The following is a 23,442-nucleotide window of genomic DNA, read 5'->3' on the forward strand; positions in this document are numbered from 1 at the left end:
TCCGCAATGTTTATAGAGGACAACATTTTTGTTTGTTTTTTTACTGAAAAAAAATTACATAGTGCAGCTTTGAATACTTTGTATTGGTACTCTGTATCGGCAAGTACCCAAATATAGGTACAGTGGGGAGAACAAGTATTTGATACACTGCTGATTTTTGCAGGTTTTCCCACTTACAAAGCATGTAGAAGTCTGTAATTTTTATCATAGGTACTCTTCAACTGTTAGTGATGGAATCTAAAACAAAAATCCAGAAAATCACATTGTAAGATTTTTAAGTAATTAATTTGCATTTTATTGCATGACATAAGTATTTTGATACATCAGAAAAGCAGAACTTAATATTTGGTACAGAAACCTTTGTTTGCAATTATAGAGATCATATGTTTCCTGTAGTTCTTGACCAGGTTTGCACACACTGTAGCAGGGATTTTGGCCCACTCCTCCACACAGACCTCCAGATCCTTGAGGTTTCAGGGCTGTTGCTGGGCAATACAGACTTTCAGTTCCCTCCAAAGATTTTCTATTGGGTTCAGGTCTGGAGACTGGCTAGGCCCCTCCAGGACCTTGAGATGCTTCTCATGGAGCCACTCCTTAGTTGCCCTGGCTGTGTGTTTCGGGTCGTTGTCATGCTGGAAGACCCAGCCACGACCCATCTTCAATGCTCTTACTGAGGGAAGGAGGTTGTTGGCCAAGATCTCTTGATACATGGCATCCATCCATGGATGTTTCCACCTCCATGCTTCATGGTTGGGATGAGGTTCTTGGGGTTGTGGAGTTTAGACCAAAAAGCTTTATTTTTGTCTCATCAGACCACATTAACTTCTCCTTCTGGATCATCCAGATGGTCACTGGCAAACTTCAGACGGGCCTGGACATGCGCTGGCTTGAGCAGGGGGACCTTGCGTGCGCTGCAGGATTTTAATCCATGGCGGCGTAGTGTGTTACTAATGGTTTTCTTTGAGACTGTGGTCCCAGCTCTCTTCAGGTCATTGACCAGGTCCTGCCGTGTAGTTCTGGGCTGATCCCTCACCTTCCTCATGATCATTGATGCCCCACGAGGTGAGATCTTGCATGGAGCCCCAGAACGAGGGAGATTGACCGTCACCTTGAACTTCTTCCATTTTCTAATACTTGTTGCCTTCTCACCAAGCTGCTTGCCTATTGTCCTGTAGCCCATCCCAGCCTTGTGCAGGTCTACAATTTTATCCCTGATGTCCTTACACAGCTCTCTGGTCTTGGCCATTGTGGAGAGGTTGGAGTCTGTTTGATTGAGTGTGTGGACAGGTGTCTTTTATACAGGTAACGAGTTCGAACAGGTGCAGTTAATACAGGTAATGAGTGGAAAACAGGAGAGCTTCTTAAAGAAAAACTAACAGGTCTGTGAGAGCCAGAATTCTTACTGGTTGGTAGGTAATCAAATACTTATGTCATGCAATAAAATGCAAATACATTATTTATAAATCATACCATGTGATTTTCTGGATTTTTGTTTTAAATTCCGTCTCTCACAGTTGAAGTGTACCTATGATAAAAAATTACAGACCTCTACATGCTTTGTAAGTAGGAAAACCTTCAAAATCGGCAGTGTATCAAATACTTTTTCTCCCCACAGTACTTGTACTTGGTCTAAGAACAAAGTGGTATTGGTGCATCCCTGGACTAAACTGTAGGCATGTTGTTGTCCCGCGGTGGAGGTGTAAAGTACGGGGACAATGAACTAATAATGTTCGGCAGAAAGCTACCAAACCACACTCATATCGGAGTTGTCTGGTGATACTCAGAATTACAATAATTAACAGTATCAGCAGATGACTGTTTATTACAATAGTCTTTTAAATCCATTTTCTAATATCAGTCCGTGTTATTAAAATGGTTGATTGCCACAATATTAGACATAGTAGTAGTTTTAAGCTGAGATGTAAAAACATCTTGACTGCGGACATTGTATCAAACTTTTCTCATATTCATATCTTGATCTCTTTCAATATCACTATGCTCTAGGGATGCAACTAAAGTACCTTCACAGCATCATTTTTAAACTCCCCAGCCTTTTTCTGCAGTTTCACCTGTGGGTTATTGTAAGCTGAGTTATAATTGCTTTATAAGTGTTCCCTTCTGAACCTGATATTACAATTTAATGGCCTATGAATATGATATTCCTTTAACTCAGGCTCTGTGAAGGATGCCCATTGGCAGCCCTATACAAGGTCCCCGACAAGCCGTCGATCACAAAGCAGTTCTTCATCTCTTATTAATGGATTTTGGCTAGAAACTAAACACCTGGACACAATGGTGCATTAAGAGTGGAGGGGCTGAAGATGAAGGGCTCATCTAGTGGGAAAGCATATAGCTTACCATGTAACATATTTGCCATGTAACATATTTGCTAAAAAGAGAGTCATTTTGCACACATTTTTCCTAAGGGGTTCTTCACATACAATCACTTCCAAAGTGAGTATATGTACTCTATATTATTTTATAAGAGTAACATTCTCAGTCATCATTATCTACAAATCTTTTAGGATTATGTGTAACCATGGTAGGATTTACAGTAAGTGTTCAGAAATTTATTCTGTACTTATTTACATTGAAAATCACTACCTAATTATGTTGTAAACAAATCATTTGTTTGTCAGAAAATAATTTAAAACTAAATTAGATTAGATTGTACTTCACTGCCATATGTAGTTATTGCATTGTTTGAATGTAAAATAAACTTCTCACTACCAGTACATTGACATCAAGGGTGCATTGACCACTGTCTTTTTGAGACTAAACATTCTTAAATAAATGTAATTCAGTATAGAATTCCCGACTTTATAAACATTCCTAAAATGAAGTAATTTTAATGATGCAGATGAACAATAACTAGTAATGCTTTATATAAAAAAAAATATCTAGAACTTTTCAGGTAGAAACAGTTCTACATGAGGTGTACTCACATTTGTGGGCATAAGGTCGATTACATGGTACAAATACAGTGGATATAAAAAGTCTACACACCCCTGTTAAAATGCCAGGTTTTTGTGATATAAAAGAATGAGACAAAGATAAATCATGTCAGAACATTTTCCACTTTCAATGTGAACAATTCAATTGAAAAACTATCTGTAATCTTTGAGGGGGCAAAACGAAAAATAAAAAATAATACTTTGTTGAAGCACCTTTTGATTTTATTACAGCACTCAGTCTTTTTAGGTAGGAGTCTATTAGCATGGCACATCTTGACGTGGCAATATTTGTCTACTCTTCTTTGCAAACGTGCTCCAAATCTGTCAGATTGCGAGGACATCTCACTGTTCTATAAATGTATATGATTCTAACACCACTATTGAACAAAAGTTGGGGAAATACGGCTCCAAATTGTTGAAATGCTTTTTAAATATAGTAGAAATCTAAAACTAGACGATTCCACCTTTTAAGTGTACAGTAACTATCACACTTCAGCAGTACAATATTAGCAGATTGTTTATCACAGTGATCTTCCCTGCTTCCCCTGAGTGCAACTTCCCCTTTTTAAGATAGAAGTGATTCCCATGTTTTGACAAAGAGAAAGTGTTTTTGTCTATACACCGATCGGCCATAACATCATGACTACTCACAGGTGAATAACACTGATAATCTTGTGGGTGGGATATATTAGGCCGCAAGTGAACATTCTGTCCTCAAAGTTGATATGTTAGAAGCAAGAAAAATGGGCAAGCGAAAGGATCTGAGGGACTTTGATGAGGGCCAGATTGTGATGGCTGGACGACTGGGTCAGAGCATCTCCAAAACTGCAACCCTTGTTTGGTGTTCCTGGTCTGCAGTGGTCGGTACCTATCAAAAGTGGTCCCAGGAAGGTCTGATGCTTTTGGCAATGTTCTGCTGTGAAACCTTGGGTCCTGCCATTCATGTGGATGTTACTTTGACACGTACCACCTACAGTCGATATAAAACGTTTACACACCCCTGTTAAAATGCCAGGTTCTTGTTATGTAAAAGAATGAGACAAAGATAAATCATGTTAGAACATTTTCCACCTTTAATGTGACCTATAACGTGAACAATTCAAACGAAAAACAAACTGAAATCTTTGAGGGTGGAAAATAAAAATAATAAGCTCACAATAACCTGGTTGCATTAGTGTGCACACCCTTAAACTAATACTTTGTTGAAGCACCTTTTGATTTTTTTTTTACAGCACTCAGTCCGTTTGGGTAGGAGTCTATTAGCATGGTACATCTTGACATGGAAATATTTTCGCACTCTCCTTTGCAAAAGCGCTCCAAATCTGACAGATTGCGAGGACATCTCCTGTGCACAGCCCTCTTCAGATCACCCCACAGATGTTCAACTGGATTTAGGTTTGGGCTGGGCCATTCCAAAATGTTAATGTTCTTCTGGTGAAGCCATGCTTTTGTGGATTTGGCTGTGTGCTTTGTGTCATTGTCGTGCTGAAAGATGAACTTCATCTTCAGCTTTCTAACGGATGCCTGAAGGTTTTGTGCCAAAATTGCTTATTAAATTGGTATTTGGAACTGTTCATAATTCCCTCCACCCTGACTAAGGCCCCGGTTCCAACTGAAGAAAAACAGCACCACCATGCTTCACTGTGGGTATAGTGTTCTTTGGGTGATGTGCAGTGTTGTTTTTGCGCCAAACATACCTTTTGGAATTATGGCCCAAAAGTTCAACCTTGGTTTGCTTTTGGGGGACTTGATGTTTGTTTTTGCAAACTTCAGCCGGGCTTGGATGTTTTTCTTTGTAAGAAAAGGCTTCCGTCTTGACACCTTACCCCATAGCCCATTCATATGAAGAATACAGGAGATTGTTGTCACATGTAGCACACAGCCAGTACTTGCCAGAAATTCCTGCAGTTCCTTTAATGTTGCTGTAGGCCTCTTGGAAGCCTCCCTGACCAGTTTTCGTCTAGTCTTTTCATTAATTTTGGAGGTATGTCCAGTTCTTGGTAATGTCTCTGTTGTGCCATATTTTCTCCACTTGACGATGACTGTGTTCCATGGTATATCTAATGCTTTGGAAATTATTTTGTACCCTTCTCCTGACTGATATATTTCAACAATGAGATCCCTCTGATGCTTTGGAAGCTCTCTGCAGACCATGGCTTTTGCTCTTAGATGCAACTCAGAAAATGTCATAAAAATCATACTAGAACAGCTGAACTTTATTTGTGATTAATCAGAGTCACTTTAAATGATGGCAGGTGTGTAATTACTTCTGTATAACATGAGTTTGAATGTGATTGGTTAATTCTGAACACAGACACATCCCCCGTTATGAGAGGGTGTGCACACTTATGCAACCTGGTCATTGTACGATTTTTGTTTTTCCCGCTCGAAGATTTCAGTTTGTTTTTCAATTGAATTGTTCAAATTATTGGTCATATTAAAAGTGGAAAAAGTTCTGATATGATTTATCTTTGTCTCATTCTTTTACATCACAATAACATGGCATTTTAACAGGGGTGTGTAGACTTGTATTATCCACTGTACCTGAGCATTGTTGTAGACAATGTGCATTCTTTCATGGCAACTGTATACCCTGATGGCATTGGCCTCTTTCAGCAGAATATTGCACCCTGCCACAAAGCACAATGGTTCAGGAATGGTTTGAGGAACACAACAACGAATTCAAGGTGTTGACTTGGCCACCAAATTCCCCAGACTGCATCTGTGGGATGTGCTGGACAAATGGGTCCAATCCATGGAGGCCTCACCTCAAAACATACAGGACTTAAAGGATCTGCTGCTAACATCTTGGTCCCAGATTCCACAGCACACATTCAGAGGTCTAGTGGAGTCCATGCCTCGACGGGTCAGGACTGTTTTGGTGGCAAAAGGGGGACCTACACAATATAGGCAGGTGATTTTAATGATATGGCTGATCGGTGTATTTTGCACAGTTATTCAGTATTTTTTTCATGTTTATAGCCATAAATCCGCCTAGGAACATCATAGCCAGTTCCTCCTCATGCTTTGCTATTTCTCATGTGGGTCTCTGTTTCTCTGAGGCGAAGCAAATCGATTCTTTCTCCTGATAAGAAAGACATCTGAGCTGGCACTCCCTATGCAAATTACAGATTTCACACACTTCGTCCAAGCTTCTTACATACAGTACGAGGTGAATGGGGAGAACAAAGCTGTTTCATTTAATATGCAGAAATTGATGTTGCATTAGTCACAGAGCGCGGTTTAAATGTAAATGTCAGATGGAACTGGTCCAGAACCCCTACAAGGTCCCCAAACCCTGGAGCTGTATAACTGTATTGTATATACAATATAGTTAAAGTTCAGTGTATCTTTCATTTACAGTAGTTTTTGTCCGTCTTTATGAAAGGTACCAATTTGGACGTGACTCATTTGCAATTCCAGTAGTGCCTTCAAGGGAATGAGATGCAAAAGCCTGGGTGAAAGGGGAGAAAGTGCTTTGGACTTTCAAATCTTCTTGAGACATAGACTACCTGTGTTTAAACTTTGGAGGCACTTTGTGTTGGAGGAGATCTCTGTGGAGTGTATCATAGAATGTTAGATGGTTCTGATCATTATGTTGTATCATTTAATATCTGGGTCCTTTTTAGCACTAGTTGTGATGCAGAAATGTTCTTAAAAACATTTGGGATATTGTTGTTTGCATACCGATTATGTGTAAGTATGCAACTTTAGGCAGCCTCCACTGTGTCGTGGGATTGGAGGCTTTTTCCATAAATGATGCCTTTCGCACCATTCTCTCTTCTGTATCATTGCCTCTCTCTCTCTCTCTCTCTCTCTCTCGCTGTGTCTCTCTCGCTATGCCTCTCTCTCACTCTCGCTATGCCTCTCTCTCACTCTCGCTATGCCTCTCTCTCACTCTCGCTATGTCTCTCTCTCTCTCTCGCCATGTCTCTCTCTCTCTCTCGCTATGTCTCTCTCTCTCTCTCTCTCTCTCTCTCTCTCTCGCTATGTCTCTCTCTCTCTCTCTCTCTCGCTATGTCTCTCTCTCTCTCTCTCGCTATGTCTCTCTCTCTCTCTCTCGCTATGTCTCTCTCTCTCGCTATGTCTCTCTCTCTCTCTCTCTCTCTCTCTCGCTATGTCTCTCTCTCGCTATGCCTCTCTCTCGCTCGCTCGCTATGTCTCTCTCTCGCTATGCCTCTCTCTCGCTCGCTCGCTCGCTATGTCTCTCTTTCAGTCTCTCTCTGCCTCCCTGTCTTTCAGTGTCTCTCTGCCTTCTTGTCTCCATTTAGGTGCCCATGCATGTATATGTCTAGTTGGAAGTGTAAGTTTGATTCCACAAGCCTTTATCTTCTCTGTTTCTATGTTGTTGTATGACCCCATCTTCCCTTCTCCCTGCAGAAATGGCAAAGGAGGTTCTTCATTCTGTATGAGCATGGGTTACTCCGCTACGCCCTGGATGAGATGGTGAGTGAACTTTCTCATTACCCCCCCAGGCACTGGCCAGCTCAAGATTTGCCTAGTTATAAATACTCACAAGCTTGTCACCACCTGCACATTAACAAAGTCCTCAGTGCAAATAGCGAATACAATGCTACTATATACACAAGCATTGAAAAGACAGACAGTGCTATACTTTAAGAGCCGCCTTCCATAGTTTATGACCAACTTCCACATGACGGCAGTTTTATGGTTGGAGCTGTTTATGCCAGGTTCATTAAACAAAGAGAGTCTGGTTTGTCTGTGCAGCCCGTTTAGACATGAAAACAGTCTGAATGCGCGCACGCGTGCGTACGTGTGTTGTCAGTCAAGTTGGGTGCATGCCTGAGATGATTCCCCATGTGCGTAAGCCAAGTGTTAGTTTTCTGACGCTCTCTTGAGGCATACCTGGAATGTCTGAGGTTGTCCCCGTGCCACAGGGCCGAGTTGCCACCACGCTGTAAACCAAGGGCGCTGTCCCACTTGGGCTTAGCATCACGCAAAGATGCTGACCAAAGCCCCGCCCACCAAGCCCGCCCCACCCCTGCATTCTAACATGCTCATTTGAGGCGAACTAGCTCAGTGTTGTTGACAGAAATGAGGGGACACCAGATGTCACAGATAAGTCAAGTTTAGAGTGTGTTTGTGTGTGTCTAAGGAACTGGAAAAACCGCCATTGCACACTCATGAAAGTATGTCTTTGTTTCGACACATTCTGAGGATGTTGTTTATCGTCTCCCTGTTGGATACTTTGTAGTTTTGAAGACCTACTACCTTCCCAAACAGCACGTCATATGAAGCTAGACGTTTCACCATGATGCTATTGCCATGTCACAGCGTTGTACCAGTTCTGACACAAAGTTCTTTGTGGAGTATGGTTGAGGTACACAACCGGCAGATTAGCAATTCAAGAGGGGTAGAGCGAGTGGGCAAGTAGTTTATTGATGTGTTCCTGTTATCTTTTTGGAAAGAGAGGAGCTTTTTTGTTTGAAGCCTGGATGTTGTTGAGCGAGAGGTGAAAACCGCTTTGGGATGAAAGAGTACTTGGCTCTTGCTTTCGACTAATTCTCTCTGCGCCATTCGGCATTCAATGTTGAGATGCTGAGTGCCCTTATGTAAGCGAGGCAGTGGGAAGAGGCCTCTCTTTTTTTAGCTTTGTGCTTGTGCACAAATTGTCAGTGATGTTGCTGGTGTGTGGGTGGAGAACACATCGGCACAACTCAGAGGTCATTGAAAACAAAATCCTTGATCTGTAAAAAACATATGACAACCTAATGTAGTATGATGGAAAGGAATAGTACAGTTTGTCACATTGATCATTCTCTAAGCTAGGGAAGCTATGCACCTGGGAGAATTTAATGTTTATCTAGTTCCAACATGCTTGGTGTTCAAATACGTGTGTTTTCTTAAAGAAAAGAATGGGATTTGTGCAATGGGACTGTTATAGATGTATTCATTAAGGATGTGGGGGAGGAGATCGAAAATGAAATCAATATCAGGAGGACAATGTCTCTCTCCATTTACCATCCTCCCCTGTTAGTCACTCTTCATCTTTTCATGTGGTGTCTAAAAGGAGGAGCAGAGGAGGAGGTCAGAGATGGTTATGGAGAGCTGGTGATGTTGAGTGCTCTAAATATAGATCTGTGAAACATCCTGTTTGAATAATCATCAGGCCATTGAATATACGGCAGCCAAATTAGCTAAATGGCTCCTGTATCCACCAACAGCAGACAGCTCAGATGGGATAGCCTATGTTGTATTCTAGGTTTGCCGTGCTACATTACATTAGTTTGCCTGCGTTGTCACCCATAAAAGTGCAACCATTGAGAATGTGAGCGTCTCCCTTTTTCTGGTGTTCAGTTCTGAATCCTAACATCAGATAGCAATGCTAAGGACACTCCAGGTCCTCTTCATATCAAACACAACCCCGTCACTCTGCCTCAACAAACACAACCTACAATGACAGACGGCCTGTAATGTATGCACTTCATTTCAGAAACATGAGCAACACCACCTCAACACTAGGCATACACTTCTCTAAGTAACTTCAAAACGTTCTTGAACCTTCCCCATTTTTGCCCCATTCTAAGGAGTGCTCTTTTCTGCTCTGACAGCCACTCAAGCATCTAACCATTAACTAAAAGGTTGTAAAATCATATCCTCCCCCATCAAGGTAAAAATTAATCCTAATTGCTTCCAGGTCATTTGCCGTGAATGACAAATGGGTTCAATGTGTCAGACTATAAATCAGCTTACCTGGTAAATTAAGTCTTCATTTTTCTATTAACATTTCAAAACAAACATAAAATAAAGGGCCAGCATGCACACTAGGTAAGGAAACAACAAACATCACCTCAACCCTGCCTGGAGGACTTTACAGCAACAAATCTGATATTTATTTATGTGTGTATTTTAATCTTTTTTCCAATCCTCCAATGGCTGATCTTTTCCAATAAACTGCCAATCCAATTCTCCCTACAAACAAATCCTTTAATTTGGCTTACAAGGGTCTTAAATCTTTCCATTATGTAATTGCTGCCGATGTTCCCCTAAGAAGTACTTTACCCATTGGACAACCAACCTTTTTTTCAGATCCTTTTGCAATAGTCCATCTACGCCCTGATTTTATAACTTATTAACCAGAACTGGACTCATCGATCACCAGGTGTTGCCGTCGGCTGTTAAGGAATGCCTAATTAGAAAACAATGAAAGCTATTATACTGCTTGCGTTGCATCATATCCAATGGTAGCATCCAAGCTTCATGAAAGGCAGAGGTTGCTGCTTGTGAATGGAAATGAGGAGGGACATTTTGTTTTAGTTGGTTTCTGGTATAACAGCTAAAATTATTGCGGGTGTTCCAGCTGAATAATAACCCGCAAACCAATGACAAAAAGCGCCCATGGATGGTTTAAGAACATATGCTGGACAGTTCTGGAATGGCAAGCAAATAGCGCAGGTCTGAATCCCATGCAGAACATATGGTGAGGGCTTAATACAGTGGCGGGCACTCCTCAGGTATTGTAGGATGTGCTGCTGAAGTTTGCTATTGAAATGTGTTACGAGCTTCTAGCAAAAGGGGCCACTTGTTGTCTACAAGAGGCGTTGGTCTGCTGTGATCCTGGCCAAAGGCTGTGCAACCAAGTACAATAGTTTAAGGGTACCATTCGTTTTGTCCCACAAAAAAAATATAATTGGTTCTGATGTGTTGAAAATCCATTTAACATGTTGTGGTGAATAAACAGAATTTAAACAGATTTTTTTTTATTGAAATGAGGAATGATTTAAGATTATGTGAGGAATGTTCTACACTAACGTGCTGTAACGCAAGGTAATTAACAAAATCTGTCATTGGAATAATGGGAATGTTAAAAACGTGACGTCTCCCGAAAAACCTGAAACCAGGGGGCTGTAACCACATCAGAGGCCTACCAGGGAGCACAGGGCTGGGTTAGGAAATGAGAAGGATGCCCCGGTGGGTATTTTTTCCTGGTGCCTTTCGTTTTTATGGCCCTGGTGCCCTCTGGCTCTAACCAGGCCCAGATGGGCTGTGGTCCCGACCCGCAGGATGCGGCATTGCCCTGCAGCGGTTGGTTGGCTAGCTCTGACTGGGAGAGGACACACCCCCATAGGACATGTTTTGGGGGATGCCTTTCACTCTTCCAGGGGTATATGGTGAACACCCAACGAGACTGCCACCATTTTAAACCAAGGAGGGGAGGGGTTGCTCTGAAGTGAGGTTATTAGAGAGTGTGTGGGTGGGTGTGGATCGGTGGGTGGGTTGGTTTTTGTGTGCATGTGTATTTGTGTGTGAACGTGTGTAAGAGTGTGGGAGAGTGGGAGTAGTTTGAGAGAGTGGGAGGTGAAAAAGAAAAATGTGCGTTGATGGAGATTTGAAGGAGATACTAGATAGTGAAACCCTCAGTAGACTCGGAGGGGGATGAATTTGATGAGGGTGAGAATTAGAAAATTAGAAAAATCTGCATTTCTAGAAACTACGCTATTGGTTTTGAGCGTCAGTACTGGGGTTTTCTTTTCTTGCGCCTTAAAACAACTAGTCACACATATATAAGTGCATTTCCAAAGGAGTATGTATGCATTTAAACTGAAAGCTTTCATCTTCATCAGTCTGGAAATATGTGCATTTACATATGAACAAAAGGAGCCAATCTGGAACATGGAGTATTGACAGGTTTTGTAAGGGCTGTCTGGAATTATTTGCGTTGCCGTGGCAACCCCTTTTTGTTTCTTTGTCCAACAGAGTTCATCCTGGATGTTTGACTATGGTATGGTCACATCGCATGTGTTCTGCCAGGGCTGACTTTTGTCCTCTTTTGTTCTGTTTTTGCAATGTTCTCGTGCGTTGTGCCGAATGCTTCATGCCGCTGTTTTGATTGACTACGGCCCAGAGTTCTTTGACGTCTTTACTGGCCATTGTTGTGGAGTGACAGCCTACGCAGGTCGTTTTGTAGTGCACCAAACACAGCTCTCTGAATTAATGTGTTCAAATCAAGAAGATTGCAGCCAAAATAGTGATTGAATTCGTACAGAAAAACCCTGGCATTGAAGAATGATTGGAGGCATAGTCTTTTTTGTACTGAGCTGCAGAGGCGTGTGTGCGCGTGCATATGTCTGCACTTTCAGGACAGAAAATTCTTGCCTACAGTGTTTGTCAGGAACAGGTGTTTGTGGGATGCTAAATATTTCTCAAGGCCCCCGACAGGAAAACACGGTCACCTGAAAGCAAGTCAGAAATGAGTTAGTGGTTCAAGGGCAAAGTAATGCCTGATGTTGGTTTCATGAACATCCATAACAAGTCCTTTCCTTAGTGTGGAGCATGTTATGGTGTAGTATGCTAAGACTGCACAGCCACACGCATTGCACAAGGACACCATCCATTATCACATTGCGTAAGCTGATGTGTGGGTGCAGTGAGGGCCATTACTGCCTCCGCTGGAAGAGTCTTGACGACATCATCGATGCGAGTCGCGCAGCACAACACCCACTCTCTAATGACCCTCCTGCAACGCGGCCTAAAATAGATGGCAACACCTAGCTCCCATTGACCCCCCTGTGACATGGTTCAAACACAGACAGAGCAGCCCGGCTCAACCCCCACACTCTAACAGCCACCGTGAGACGCGGGTTTAAACAGGCCTTTTCGCTATTATTCTTCGTGTTTATGCTAAACACACCCACTCACTCTGGCATTGAGGTTAGGAATCAGAATCATGTTTAATTAGGCAGTTACATGCTGAAGCCAGGCCGTATCTACCAGTAGTGTCCTTTGTATTTTTAGTTTTCTTCACATGACAAAATAAATGCTAAACTGATAACAAAATAAATTCCAAGGCAAATATTTTGTAGCATTCTAGGTAGCAACATACATTTTTTATTTGTCAATAACTGTTCTCATTCTCATTCATCTAGTCTCAGTTTTGTATCTTCTAAGCTAGCTGACTTGGCTGGCTGGTTAGCTGGCTAGCTAAAGTCAATAACCCAATCCTTGTCATTGAAAACGTTCTTATTTTGTTGTTTCATTTCCAAATGTGAAAGTGATTAGAACCCTGGATTGTATCCAAGCTACTCCTACTTGACCTATTAAGGCTAAGTACACTTTAAGCCCACTATCATTTTTGAATGAAAATCAGTAAGAGAAAAATATATTTGATGTTTATTGATGTCTCTAACAATAAATATGCATGTCACATCCATTTAACTTTATTTTATGCCAATCGGATATTTCATTATTAATTTATGGATATCCAAGTGCTGTTCACATGGGCTTAGAAGGTACACTCGCATAAAAAATTCTCCTGAGCAAAGTGTAAATCGATTTTTAATTATTTTTCATGAACAACAAAAACCCTTTGCATAGTGTTGTAGTTTCCCGTGTATGTTTATTGCCAAATTATTTTAAAATAGCTTAGTCAAAGAATTTGTAAGTGTTTTTAAAATCGTGTCATTAAAAATACAGATGGCAAAGACTACAATGGTTGAATATTATGTATGACTGAAGTCATCTAATCCATGGGAACACTTTACAACCCTGTTTCCCAAAAAATTGGGACGCTGTGTAAAATGCTAATAAAAACAGTATACAATGATGTGCAAATCATTAATACCTATATTTAATTGAAAATAGTACAAAGACAACATCTCAAGCTGAGACATGTTGAAACTGAGAAATGTTATTGTTTTTTGGAAAAATACATGTCCATTTTGAATGTGATGCCAGAAACGCATCTTTACCACTGGGTGGCCGCACCTCTTTTTGCCGGACCGTGTAAGCGGAGCCGGCTAAGAAGAGTGAATGTCTCTTACTGAGTGACTGACTGAGTGAATGACTACTCTTTGTTAAATAGCGTAGGGGTTAGAGAAGCGGACTTGTGAACTATAGGTCTCCTCGTAGGCAAAGCGAAGTACGAATTGTGAATTATTCCGTATTGACGAAAACTTCGCTGGCTTAAACCTAAAACTGTATACGCTTATATTGCGACTGTTTCTGGCTTGGAATAGTTCATCTTCAGTCTTGCTAGCAATTGCTAAATTTTTATGATGATTCCTAGGAAGTTAGTAGATACTAGTAAGCCTATTACTGGCTAATAAGCTGTTAAAACGGCCAGTGGCAAAAGCGATACAGTTCATAGACGCTATTTGTGGTGGAGGCAAACTTAATAAGAAACGTTAGTCAGTTTAACACAATCCTCAATTAAGTCTAGCGACTTCTGAAACCTGTAATGCCGTGGCGTAGTGGTTAAAGACCGTCCCTCTCATGTGGAAGACTTAAGTTCGACTCTATTGAGAGCAACGACATTTGTTAATTATTTTGGGTACATTCCACGATTCTCTCGTCTTTTCGTTTCGTCACCTTTATTGTATAAATGTCATTCACGAATGAAAGAAAAAAGGATGTTGTTTTGGCATGAAAGAAAATAATGTTCTTATGCCATGAAATTAAATAACTTTGGCAGACCCGCTTGCAATTGCTCAATTCTTATGACTATTCCAGTAAGTTAGTAATAGATGCCGATAAAGCTTATTACTGGCCAGTGGTAAATGCAATATATATCCGCTATTTGTGGTGGAGGTAAACTTGGTAAGAAACGCTAGTCAGTTAAACTGTATCAATGTCATTCATGAATAGCCAATTAACTATTAAAACGGCCAGTGGCAAAAGAGGATTTGTAATGGATAGAGACAAGAGGCTATACTGACACCCGGAAAATGTACAGCTCCATGGTGTAGTGGTTAACGACACAGCCTTTCAAGTGGGCATCCTGTGTTTGAATCTCGAGAGGGCAACACTTTCTATTGCGGGCCGACTGGACTAGGCTTGCCTGGGTTCTTGTTTTGATATTTCTTAATTCTTGTGATAGTTATTTAATACTTTAACAGTTCAGTTTAGCAAAATCAAGCTAGCGAGGTCTGTCCAAAATGGCTTGTCTTCAAAATGCTGCATGCAACTTCTACTAACTTATCTGTCAGTCAAGGGCAGGACAGGAACAATTTTGATTGGCTGAAAGTAACATAACTATCCTTTCAGATTTCACTGAACGCTTCCTCATTACTTGACCTGTGTTGCACTTGGCTGTGAGCGCAGGTCCCTCTAGAGGATGTCAGGCCTGACAGTTTGGTCAAAAACATGCACCCCAGTATTTCGCTGGAGGTCATTTTATAGGGCTCTGGCACTGCTCCTCCTGTTCCTCCTTGCACAAACTAGCAGATGCTGGTCCTGCTGCTGGGTTGATGACCTTCTATGGCCCTGTCCAGCTCTCCTCGTGTAACGGCCCGTCTTCTGATATCTCCTCCATGCTCTTGAATCTATCGGGAGACACAGCAAACCTTCTTGCAACAGCAGGTATGGATGTGCCATCCTGGAGGAGCTGGACTACCTGTGCAACCTGAAAGGGCTCCAGGGACCGCCTCATGCTACCAGTAGTGACAAGGACACTAGCAAAACATGAAACCAGAGAAGAATAAGTCAGGAAAGATGGGGAGAGAGCATTTCTCTGTGGCCACCACCTGCAAAACCATTCCCTTTTTGGGGGTTGTTTTGCTCTTGCATATCCAGTCCACCTGTTGTCACGTTCATTTGCACCAAAACAGTTGACATTGATTCACAATCGCTTATGCTTCCTAACTGAACAGATTGTTATCCCTGAGGTTTTATAGACTTGGTGTTATACTGTGTTTTTGAGCAGGGTATATGGTTTCTTCTTCGCACAGGAGAGTTTTAATTTGCATTTGTGGATGCAGTGACGGAATGGTTTTCAGTGTTTCTGAGCCCATGAATTGATGTCCACTACAGGATCATGTCTGTATTAATAATGCGTCTGAGGGCCCGAATATCACGGCCATCCAGTATTGGTTTTCAGACTTGTCCCTTGCGTACAGAGATTTCTCATCTTTATTGATATTATGTACCGTAGATGATGAGATCCCCAAACTTTAACAATGAGAAATTTTATTTTTACATTGTTGCACTATTTGCTTGCACACTTTTTCACAGAGTGGTGAACACCTCCCTATTTTTACATCTGAAAGACTCATCCTCTCTGGGATACTGTTTTTATACCCACTCATGTTACTGACCTGTTACCAATTTACCTAATTAGTTGTGAGATGGAGAAAGAGGCATCAGTAGGATAAGTTCAATCGAAAATAATTGTGCTCCGTAGTTAAGCATCATTGTATGAGTTGTGTTTTTAAGTGAGAAATCTTTAATGCATGGTTGAGTTGCGTATTAATGAACGTTGGCACCAAAAGTTTGGTGGCTGTTTGTGTGTGTGGAGTTTGTTTATAGCCGAGAGTCACCTGTTAGCTAAACATTCGCAATGTTACTGATGGATCATGCCTTTACTGACAGTTGATGAATGTCATATTTATATAAAACTGTTTTTCAATTTGTTAATGTTTAATATATTTTTAACATGCATTGATTATTATAAAAAATAGTATGGTAAAGAAATGAAATGTCAACTGTTTCACATTTTTTTCTGTGCATGTTTCTGGAATTATTTTTGGATTGGTTGTATTAATTCAGGTATTTAGCATGTTAGCTTGTAAATGTATCTAATTTAATTAATTTCGCCTAGTTGAAATATCTTAACCCAATATGAGAAAATAGTGCAATTCAATTCATAAACTTGAAATGAGAGGTTAATCTTAAAATGTATCTCCACTTTTGAAAACAGTGTGCAGTACAATATTAGAAGTGAGTAAACTTAGATTTAGGTTGGCTTAATAGGTATGTTTTAGACAGGTACCGATAAAGACCATGTGAGGTAGGAAAGAGCAATAGCAGATATTGTCAAGGAAAGACACTGTAACTGTAAGAAATGTAGCCTAGACATTTCAATCATGCTCAGACATTCCCCTCTCATTGGAAACCGAAGTCCCCACTGTTTAGTAGAAACTGCTTCTGTATGTTAATAAAGGGGTCAGATAGAATGGGAGTAGTGCAGGGGTTTGGGGAGGGTCCTGTGACCACTCGTGATCTCTGTATTTCTGGAGCCCTAGTTATTGCTTTGAATTAAGTTAAGCATTTGTATAAGGGTTGATTAGTGGTGGTTCATCTTTAACTGGGACGCACTGAGGTTACGTGTCTGAATCAGGTTTGATTAGCAGTGGTTAATGTTTTGGTCTTAATCCTGCTGCATCATGTTTTTCCCCACAGAGGTTGTGGTATTATGTCTATGAATGTTATCATATTAGATTACTTGTTTCCTTACAGTGTTTTGACTTTTGTATCCTGTTACGGTCGACTAGATTCTGCTGTTATATTGAAAACCATGAAGTAATGCCAGACCTGACTGATTTGCTATCATTGTTTCTGCTTTGTTATTGGCTGTAAGTGAACATCAAATGCTAGAACTCTTGTGTTACGCTGTTCTTATGTAATGTTGACCAACAGTCATCTGTTCTTTATATTGGTTCCACTGTCAGGTAAGCTCTGTAAAGATGCGGCCCTCTGCATCCTGGGGCAGGTAGTCTAATGTAATTCTTCTAATGTGAATTATGTGTATGTTGACACCCGGACATGAAACCACTCTAGCTATCGTCTTACTGTACACAGTTCAGTTTGACCCGCTTTTGTGTGGTTGCTGTTGAGGGACAAGGTAGGTTGGCCAAAGCAGAACCCGATCCGATTGCACGCATAAGTCATACAGACCCTGCACAGCACTTCTTGAACTCTTTTTTTTTTTTTTAATGCCTAAGTTTGGCTTTCTTCTTCAGCTTGTTTGTTTGAAGGCACTGCTACAGGCTTTGTGTTAGTTCCCACTCAGAGTTTGCCTAGGACTCAGAGTTTGCCTAGGACAAAGGTCCTCTTGATACACATGAAATGAGATTGTGACACACTGGAGCGTGCAAGCCCCCCCCCGGCCCCCGCACACCCAAAATTAAATTGCAAGCTATTTTTAACTAGCTTGGAAAAGCCTTTTGTCTGTCCCTTCTGGTCATGTTGATACAGTGACGAGAAGTTCTACAGTGTTGCTGCCTCCAGGCAATATGTGACGGGGCATAACTGGAAGCACCACCCTCCCCTCAATTAGAGCTGCCGGCTCTCCAGAAGGCCTCCGGAACACTGCAGCCAGGCATGGGAAAGAGGGGAGGGAGAGGATGGAGGGAGGCAGGGTTTATTCAGACAGTGAGGGAGATGTCATGACAAAGGATGTGATGGTGTAGGAATAGAGGATGGAGAGGGGTTTGGGAAACTGTTGGATTTTGAAAAGACGGGATCAGGATGTAAAGATGCGTTGGTGTGAGAAAGGAAGGAGGGCAAAAGCAATGGAAAAAGAGGAGTTTGGGAAGGGGATTACAAGGCTAAACGTCGATAAGACAGCGTAGGCCTAAACCCGAGTGGTGTTCTCTGCTAGTTTGTTTACAGACTGTGGTCAAGGGTTGTTTTGAACTGGGGAGATTGGGTGTGTGAGAGCCCTTTTTAACCCCTGCCCTTCCTTCCCCCTGGCTCCAGTAGGAACTGATCTTCTGGAATGTAAACAGCCATGGATTACAGTGGGGTCACTGTTCCCGACGCACAAAGCTGCAAAACCATGGGAATACCCATTCACTGGGCCTCTAATCGCCTAGGTCCACAAAGTTGGCTCCAAACGTTCACACAACCTAACCACAACCCCTGAGCCCTGCCACAGATCCTGAGGCAGAAAGCTATTGTCTCATACAATGGCAAATTATGTTTTGTAAACATGCCATATTTTTTAGTTTGAATGCTCCCATGCGTAATGCTTAGTCATTAGTGAAAAAGCCTACAAATGCCAAATAAAACCAAAATGAATGCTTATGGTCTTTTTTCATTTTTTTTTCATGTAATTCAGGAGTTTGCAATCATTGAAAATATTATTTCAGTGCTTTGATAGGTACTATATTAATCACAAAACGTTGTGATTATGTTTCTCCAAGCAATTCCACCATTTTTAATTTCTGGGATTTTCTAGGTGGGATAAAACATGTACCTATATTCGTAGATTGTCTTTCCTCACCAAATACAATTTTTTCTCACTGGGTTCTCAAAATGCAAATGACCTGCTTGCGCATAATGCCGTTATTAACAACAAATCCAGTTGACCCTCTGTCCTTTGGCATGCATGCAAAAAAAGTTACAGCAAGGAGCGGGGTGTGCAGCGGCAGTTTTACAGCTTTCCATCAGGTAGCTATGTAATTAGCCTAATTGACCCTTGTTGTTTGAGCTTTAGGTCTCCGTCTAACTTAGCAACAGGATACGCCAGTCAGGGAAGCCTGAGTGTACATGGAAGTAGTTTGTGCTAAGCTAGTACCGTATATTTCATTGTATTTTTGCATAGTTGGCTGACTAGCAACTTGCATTTCAATATTTGTTTTAAACAATATTTTTAATGTTTTGTATCATTTTCTGCTTGCATGACACTTTAGCTTCAGTTCACTTAAGATTCATTCCTAGTTCCTTCAGATGTGCTGTGATGTTCAGGCCCTAATGCAACAAAGTTTAACCAAACCATCACACCGCCACCCCCTTATTTGATCATGGAATGCAGTGTTTCCTTTTCACCAGACATAACTAGGACCAAATCAGGCTGTATTGTTTACCAAGGTATTAAAACACTTGAAACTGATAATCCCTTTTGTTGGGTTGACTTTGACAATGACTTTTTCACATCTGAAGATTGAGTGTTTAATTAGCTAGAAGAATGGATTACAAAGTCTGGGTCCTGGACCGACAGGTCTGGTTCCACTGCGAGTGACACCCCAGTTTTGGTTTCCCATAAAAATGTCTGCTGTTTACCTCATCCACAGGATATTGTGCGTGGGACATGTAGTAGCCTGAACAATTTGCAAACCAAAAAGTGAGTATATGTGATGTATCTGTATTTTGTAAGCTGTGGATGCTAACTGCCAAATGATTGATAAGGAGCAAGCGAATTACAAAGTCTTCAAGGTAGAGGTTTATAAAATCTTAAATGAAGTGAGAAGGCAACCTCGTGGAAAAGTTTAAAGCTGACCGTAAAATGCAAACTGGCCATGGAAATTAAACCAAGAGAACCAACATCAAGGATGCAGCCACCTTACATCAGGACGCATCAGTCCGAAAAGCAGGGCGTGGTTTTCTTTTGTATCATACTAACCAGCCGAAGTCAAATGCGGGATCACATGGATCACAACGATTGGGTGCGATTTTCTTTTAAAACACCCAGAAGTTATTGTTGCCCAAGTACAGTCGGTGAGAGTAGAGCAGTCTATGTTTGAGCACAGTTCAAAAAGTTTTTTTTTTTCCCCATTCTGACAAAGATTAGATTAACCACAGAAATATACAGGATGCTGCATCTGATAACTGTTGCACACCTGACTGGACTGTCAGGAAAAAACAGGGGCATCTGTCCCTTTCAAGTCTCTCATTAGTAGTCCAAAATATTTGTGGTCAATTGAATGACTGTGATAGTAATGTTCCAGGTGTTCATATTAATAAGAACAGAGAGAGAAAATAAGTTTGTAATATTTTAACTTATAATGCATATTGATAAAAGAAATGTGTTCTGTTAATACTATTAATACTGCTACTACTAGTATTGCTACTACTGACAATAATAGGATTACTATAGATTTTGAAACAGCTCTTTTCCTTATGTGTCATTTGGGTACAACGCTTTGCCATCTTGAAGTGGTGGGTGTGCTAAAAGCTAGAAAACCATTTAAAGGGGCAATTTGTAAGATTCTTACTGTACTACTTGCATACAAATACAGTGGGGAGAACAAGTATTTGATACACTGCCGATTTTGCAGGTTTTCCCACATACAAAGCATGTAGAAGTCTTTATTTTCATAGGTACTCTTCAACAGTGAGTGACGGAATCTAAAATAAAAATCCAGAAAATCACATTGTATGATTTTTAAGTAATTAATTTGCATTTTATTGCATGACATAAGTATTTGATACATCAGAAAAGCAGAACTTAATATTTGGTACAGAAACCTTTGTTTGCAGTTACAGCTGTTGCTTGGCAATACGGACTTTCAGCTGCTTCCAAAGATTTTCTATTGGTTTCAGGTCTGGAGACTGACTAGGCCACTCCAGGACCTTGAGATGCTTCTTACAGAGCCACTCCTTAGTTGCCCTGGCTGTGTGTTTTGGGTCGTTGTCATTCTGGAAGTCCCACCCATCTTCAATGCTCTTACTGAGGGAAGGAGGTTATTGGGATCTCGCGATACATGGCCCCATCCATCCTCCCCTCAATACGGTGCAGTCGTCCTGTCCCCTTTGCAGAAAAGCATCCCGAAAGAATGATGTTTCCACCTCCGTGTTTCACGTTTGGGATGGTGTTCTTGGGGTTGTACTTATCCTTCTTCTTCCTCCAAACACGGCGAGTTGAGTTTAGACCAAAAAGCTCTATTTTTGTCTCATCAGACCATATGACCTTCTCCCATTCCTCCTCCGGATCATCCAGATGGTCATTGGCAAACTTCAGATGGGCCTGGACATGCGCTGGCTTGAGCAGGGGGACCTTGAGTGCGCTGCAGGATTTTAATCCATGACGGCGTAGTGTGTTACTAATGGTTTTCCTTGAGACTGTGGTCCCAGCTCTCTTCAGGTCATTGACCAGGTCCTGCCGTGTAGTTCCGGGCTGATCCCTCACCTTCCTCATGATCATTGATGCCCCACGAGGTGAGATCTTGCATGGAGCCCCAGACCGAGGGAGATTGACCGTCACCTTGAACTTCTTCCATTTTCAAATAATTGTTGCCTTCTCACCAAGCTGCTTGCCTATTGTCCTGTAGCCCATCCCAGCCTTGTGCAGGTCTACAATTTTATCCCTGATGTCCTTACACAGCTCTCTGGTCTTGGCCATTGTGGAGAGGTTGGTGTCTGTTTGCGTGTGTGGACAGGTGTCTTATACAGGTAACAAGTTCAAACAGGTGCTGTTCATACAGGTAATGAGTGGAGAACAGGAGGGCTTCGTAAAGAATAACTAACAGGTCTGTGAGAGCCGGAGTTCTTACTGGTTGGTAGGTAATCAGATACTTATGTCATGCAATAAAATGCAAATTAATTATTTAAAAATCATACAATGTGATTATCTGGTTTATTTTTTGGGATTCCGTCTCTCACAGTTGAAGTGTACCTATGATAAAAATTGCAGACCTCTAAATGCTTTAAGTAGGAAAACCTGCAAAATCAGCACTGTATCAAATACTTGTTCTCCCCACTGTATGTGAAAATTACCTGTTAGTGTTTGATGTTAATGTTTCAAAAAATCTTTTTTAAAATGAATCGGAGTGACTGACATATTCCCCATTTAAACTTTCTCGCTGGTCTGTCTTTCCGTTTTCAATTACTTGTCGTCGTCTCATACTTGCTTTAGATGCTTGAAGTACTATCTTTCCAACCCTAAACCCTGATGGAATAGCTACAGTAGCACTATACCAGGGAAGATGAGGTGGAGACAAGTCATGTTACTGTTTAGAGGCAGGGTTCTACACAGTGCCCCTTTAAACACATTTATGAAAATGTATTTTATAAAATTTCATATTGGCTTTTACATCTGCCGTGCAGTAAGGAGGCCTGTGTCTTGTGATTTTAGCATACGTATGGGTATGCATGGCTGGACCAATTCAGCGACGTTAAACAGCGAGAAGAGCATTGCAATAGTCCAGTTTTGGACTAAGACATGGATTAGCTTTTCTGTATAATGTTTGATAAAAAGCCTCAGATTTTTGCAATGTTCTGAAGATGGGAAAAAAACCCACTCTTAAAGTATTTTATATGCTCATCCAAAGAGAGATCAGGGTCGAAGGTGATCGAGGTTGACTGTGAGATCTGACAACAAATCTTTGTTCCTTGGGTCCTAGAAAAAGCATTAAATCTTTTTCCTGAAAAATATTTTTTTAAAGCAAAAAGAATATTGTCATCCACTTACGTCTGAAAAACAAGCTTTCAGGCTAGGTGCTTTTGGGGTTTCTCTTCGTTTCATCGCTAATATATCAGTGTGTGTTGTCTGCGTAGCGAGGAAAATGGACCTTGTGATTCCGGATGACATCACCAAGCATATATAGGGAAAGTAATAGTGATCCCAAAACCAACCCTCGAGGAACACCGAAACATAGCTTTGATTTCCACACTGATGTCTCTTTGATAAATAGGATCTAAACCAGGGTCTCTGTGCTATGATGAGGTCTGAAACCGGACTGGAGCATTTTGAAAATATTATTTGTGTTCAGGATATCATTGAGTTGCTGGGAAACAGCTTTTTCTGAAATGATACAGTATTCAAAAGTGCAAAGGTCCTTCTTGATTCCAGGTCAGGGCTGTTCTCAGGACAACTGAGTTTTTCAAGACTTTACTTATTTAAGAGGCACATGGAGTCTGATATTGAGCCTAAGGAGTCTTATTTGTTTTATAAAGATGAGGATCTTTTCATCAAAGAAGTTATTTTATCGCTGCTGAAGTGAAGACCCTCTTCACTTGCTAAATATTTCTTTTTCGTTAACTTTGCAACAGTATCAAAAGTCAATGCTGGATTATTTTTGTTTGCCTCAGT

At 41.1% G+C, this 23,442-nt stretch overlaps 1 protein-coding gene across 10 annotated transcripts in view; it reads left to right on the plus strand.

Moving 5' to 3' along the window:
- Positions 1-23,442, plus strand: part of si:ch73-103b11.2 (myosin phosphatase Rho-interacting protein) — a 72,863-nt gene that overhangs the window by 10,665 nt on the left and 38,756 nt on the right. For all 10 annotated transcript variants that reach the window (XM_020046578.2, XM_020046575.2, XM_020046576.2 and 7 more), the window contains exon 3: positions 7,335-7,400. In XM_020046578.2, the coding sequence (XP_019902137.2) occupies positions 7,335-7,400 (66 nt within the window). The remainder of the gene's footprint in view (positions 1-7,334; positions 7,401-23,442) is intronic.

Source organism: Esox lucius, chromosome 5, assembly GCF_011004845.1.
Source record: "Esox lucius isolate fEsoLuc1 chromosome 5, fEsoLuc1.pri, whole genome shotgun sequence".
Classification (NCBI taxonomy): Eukaryota; Metazoa; Chordata; class Actinopteri; order Esociformes; family Esocidae; genus Esox; species Esox lucius.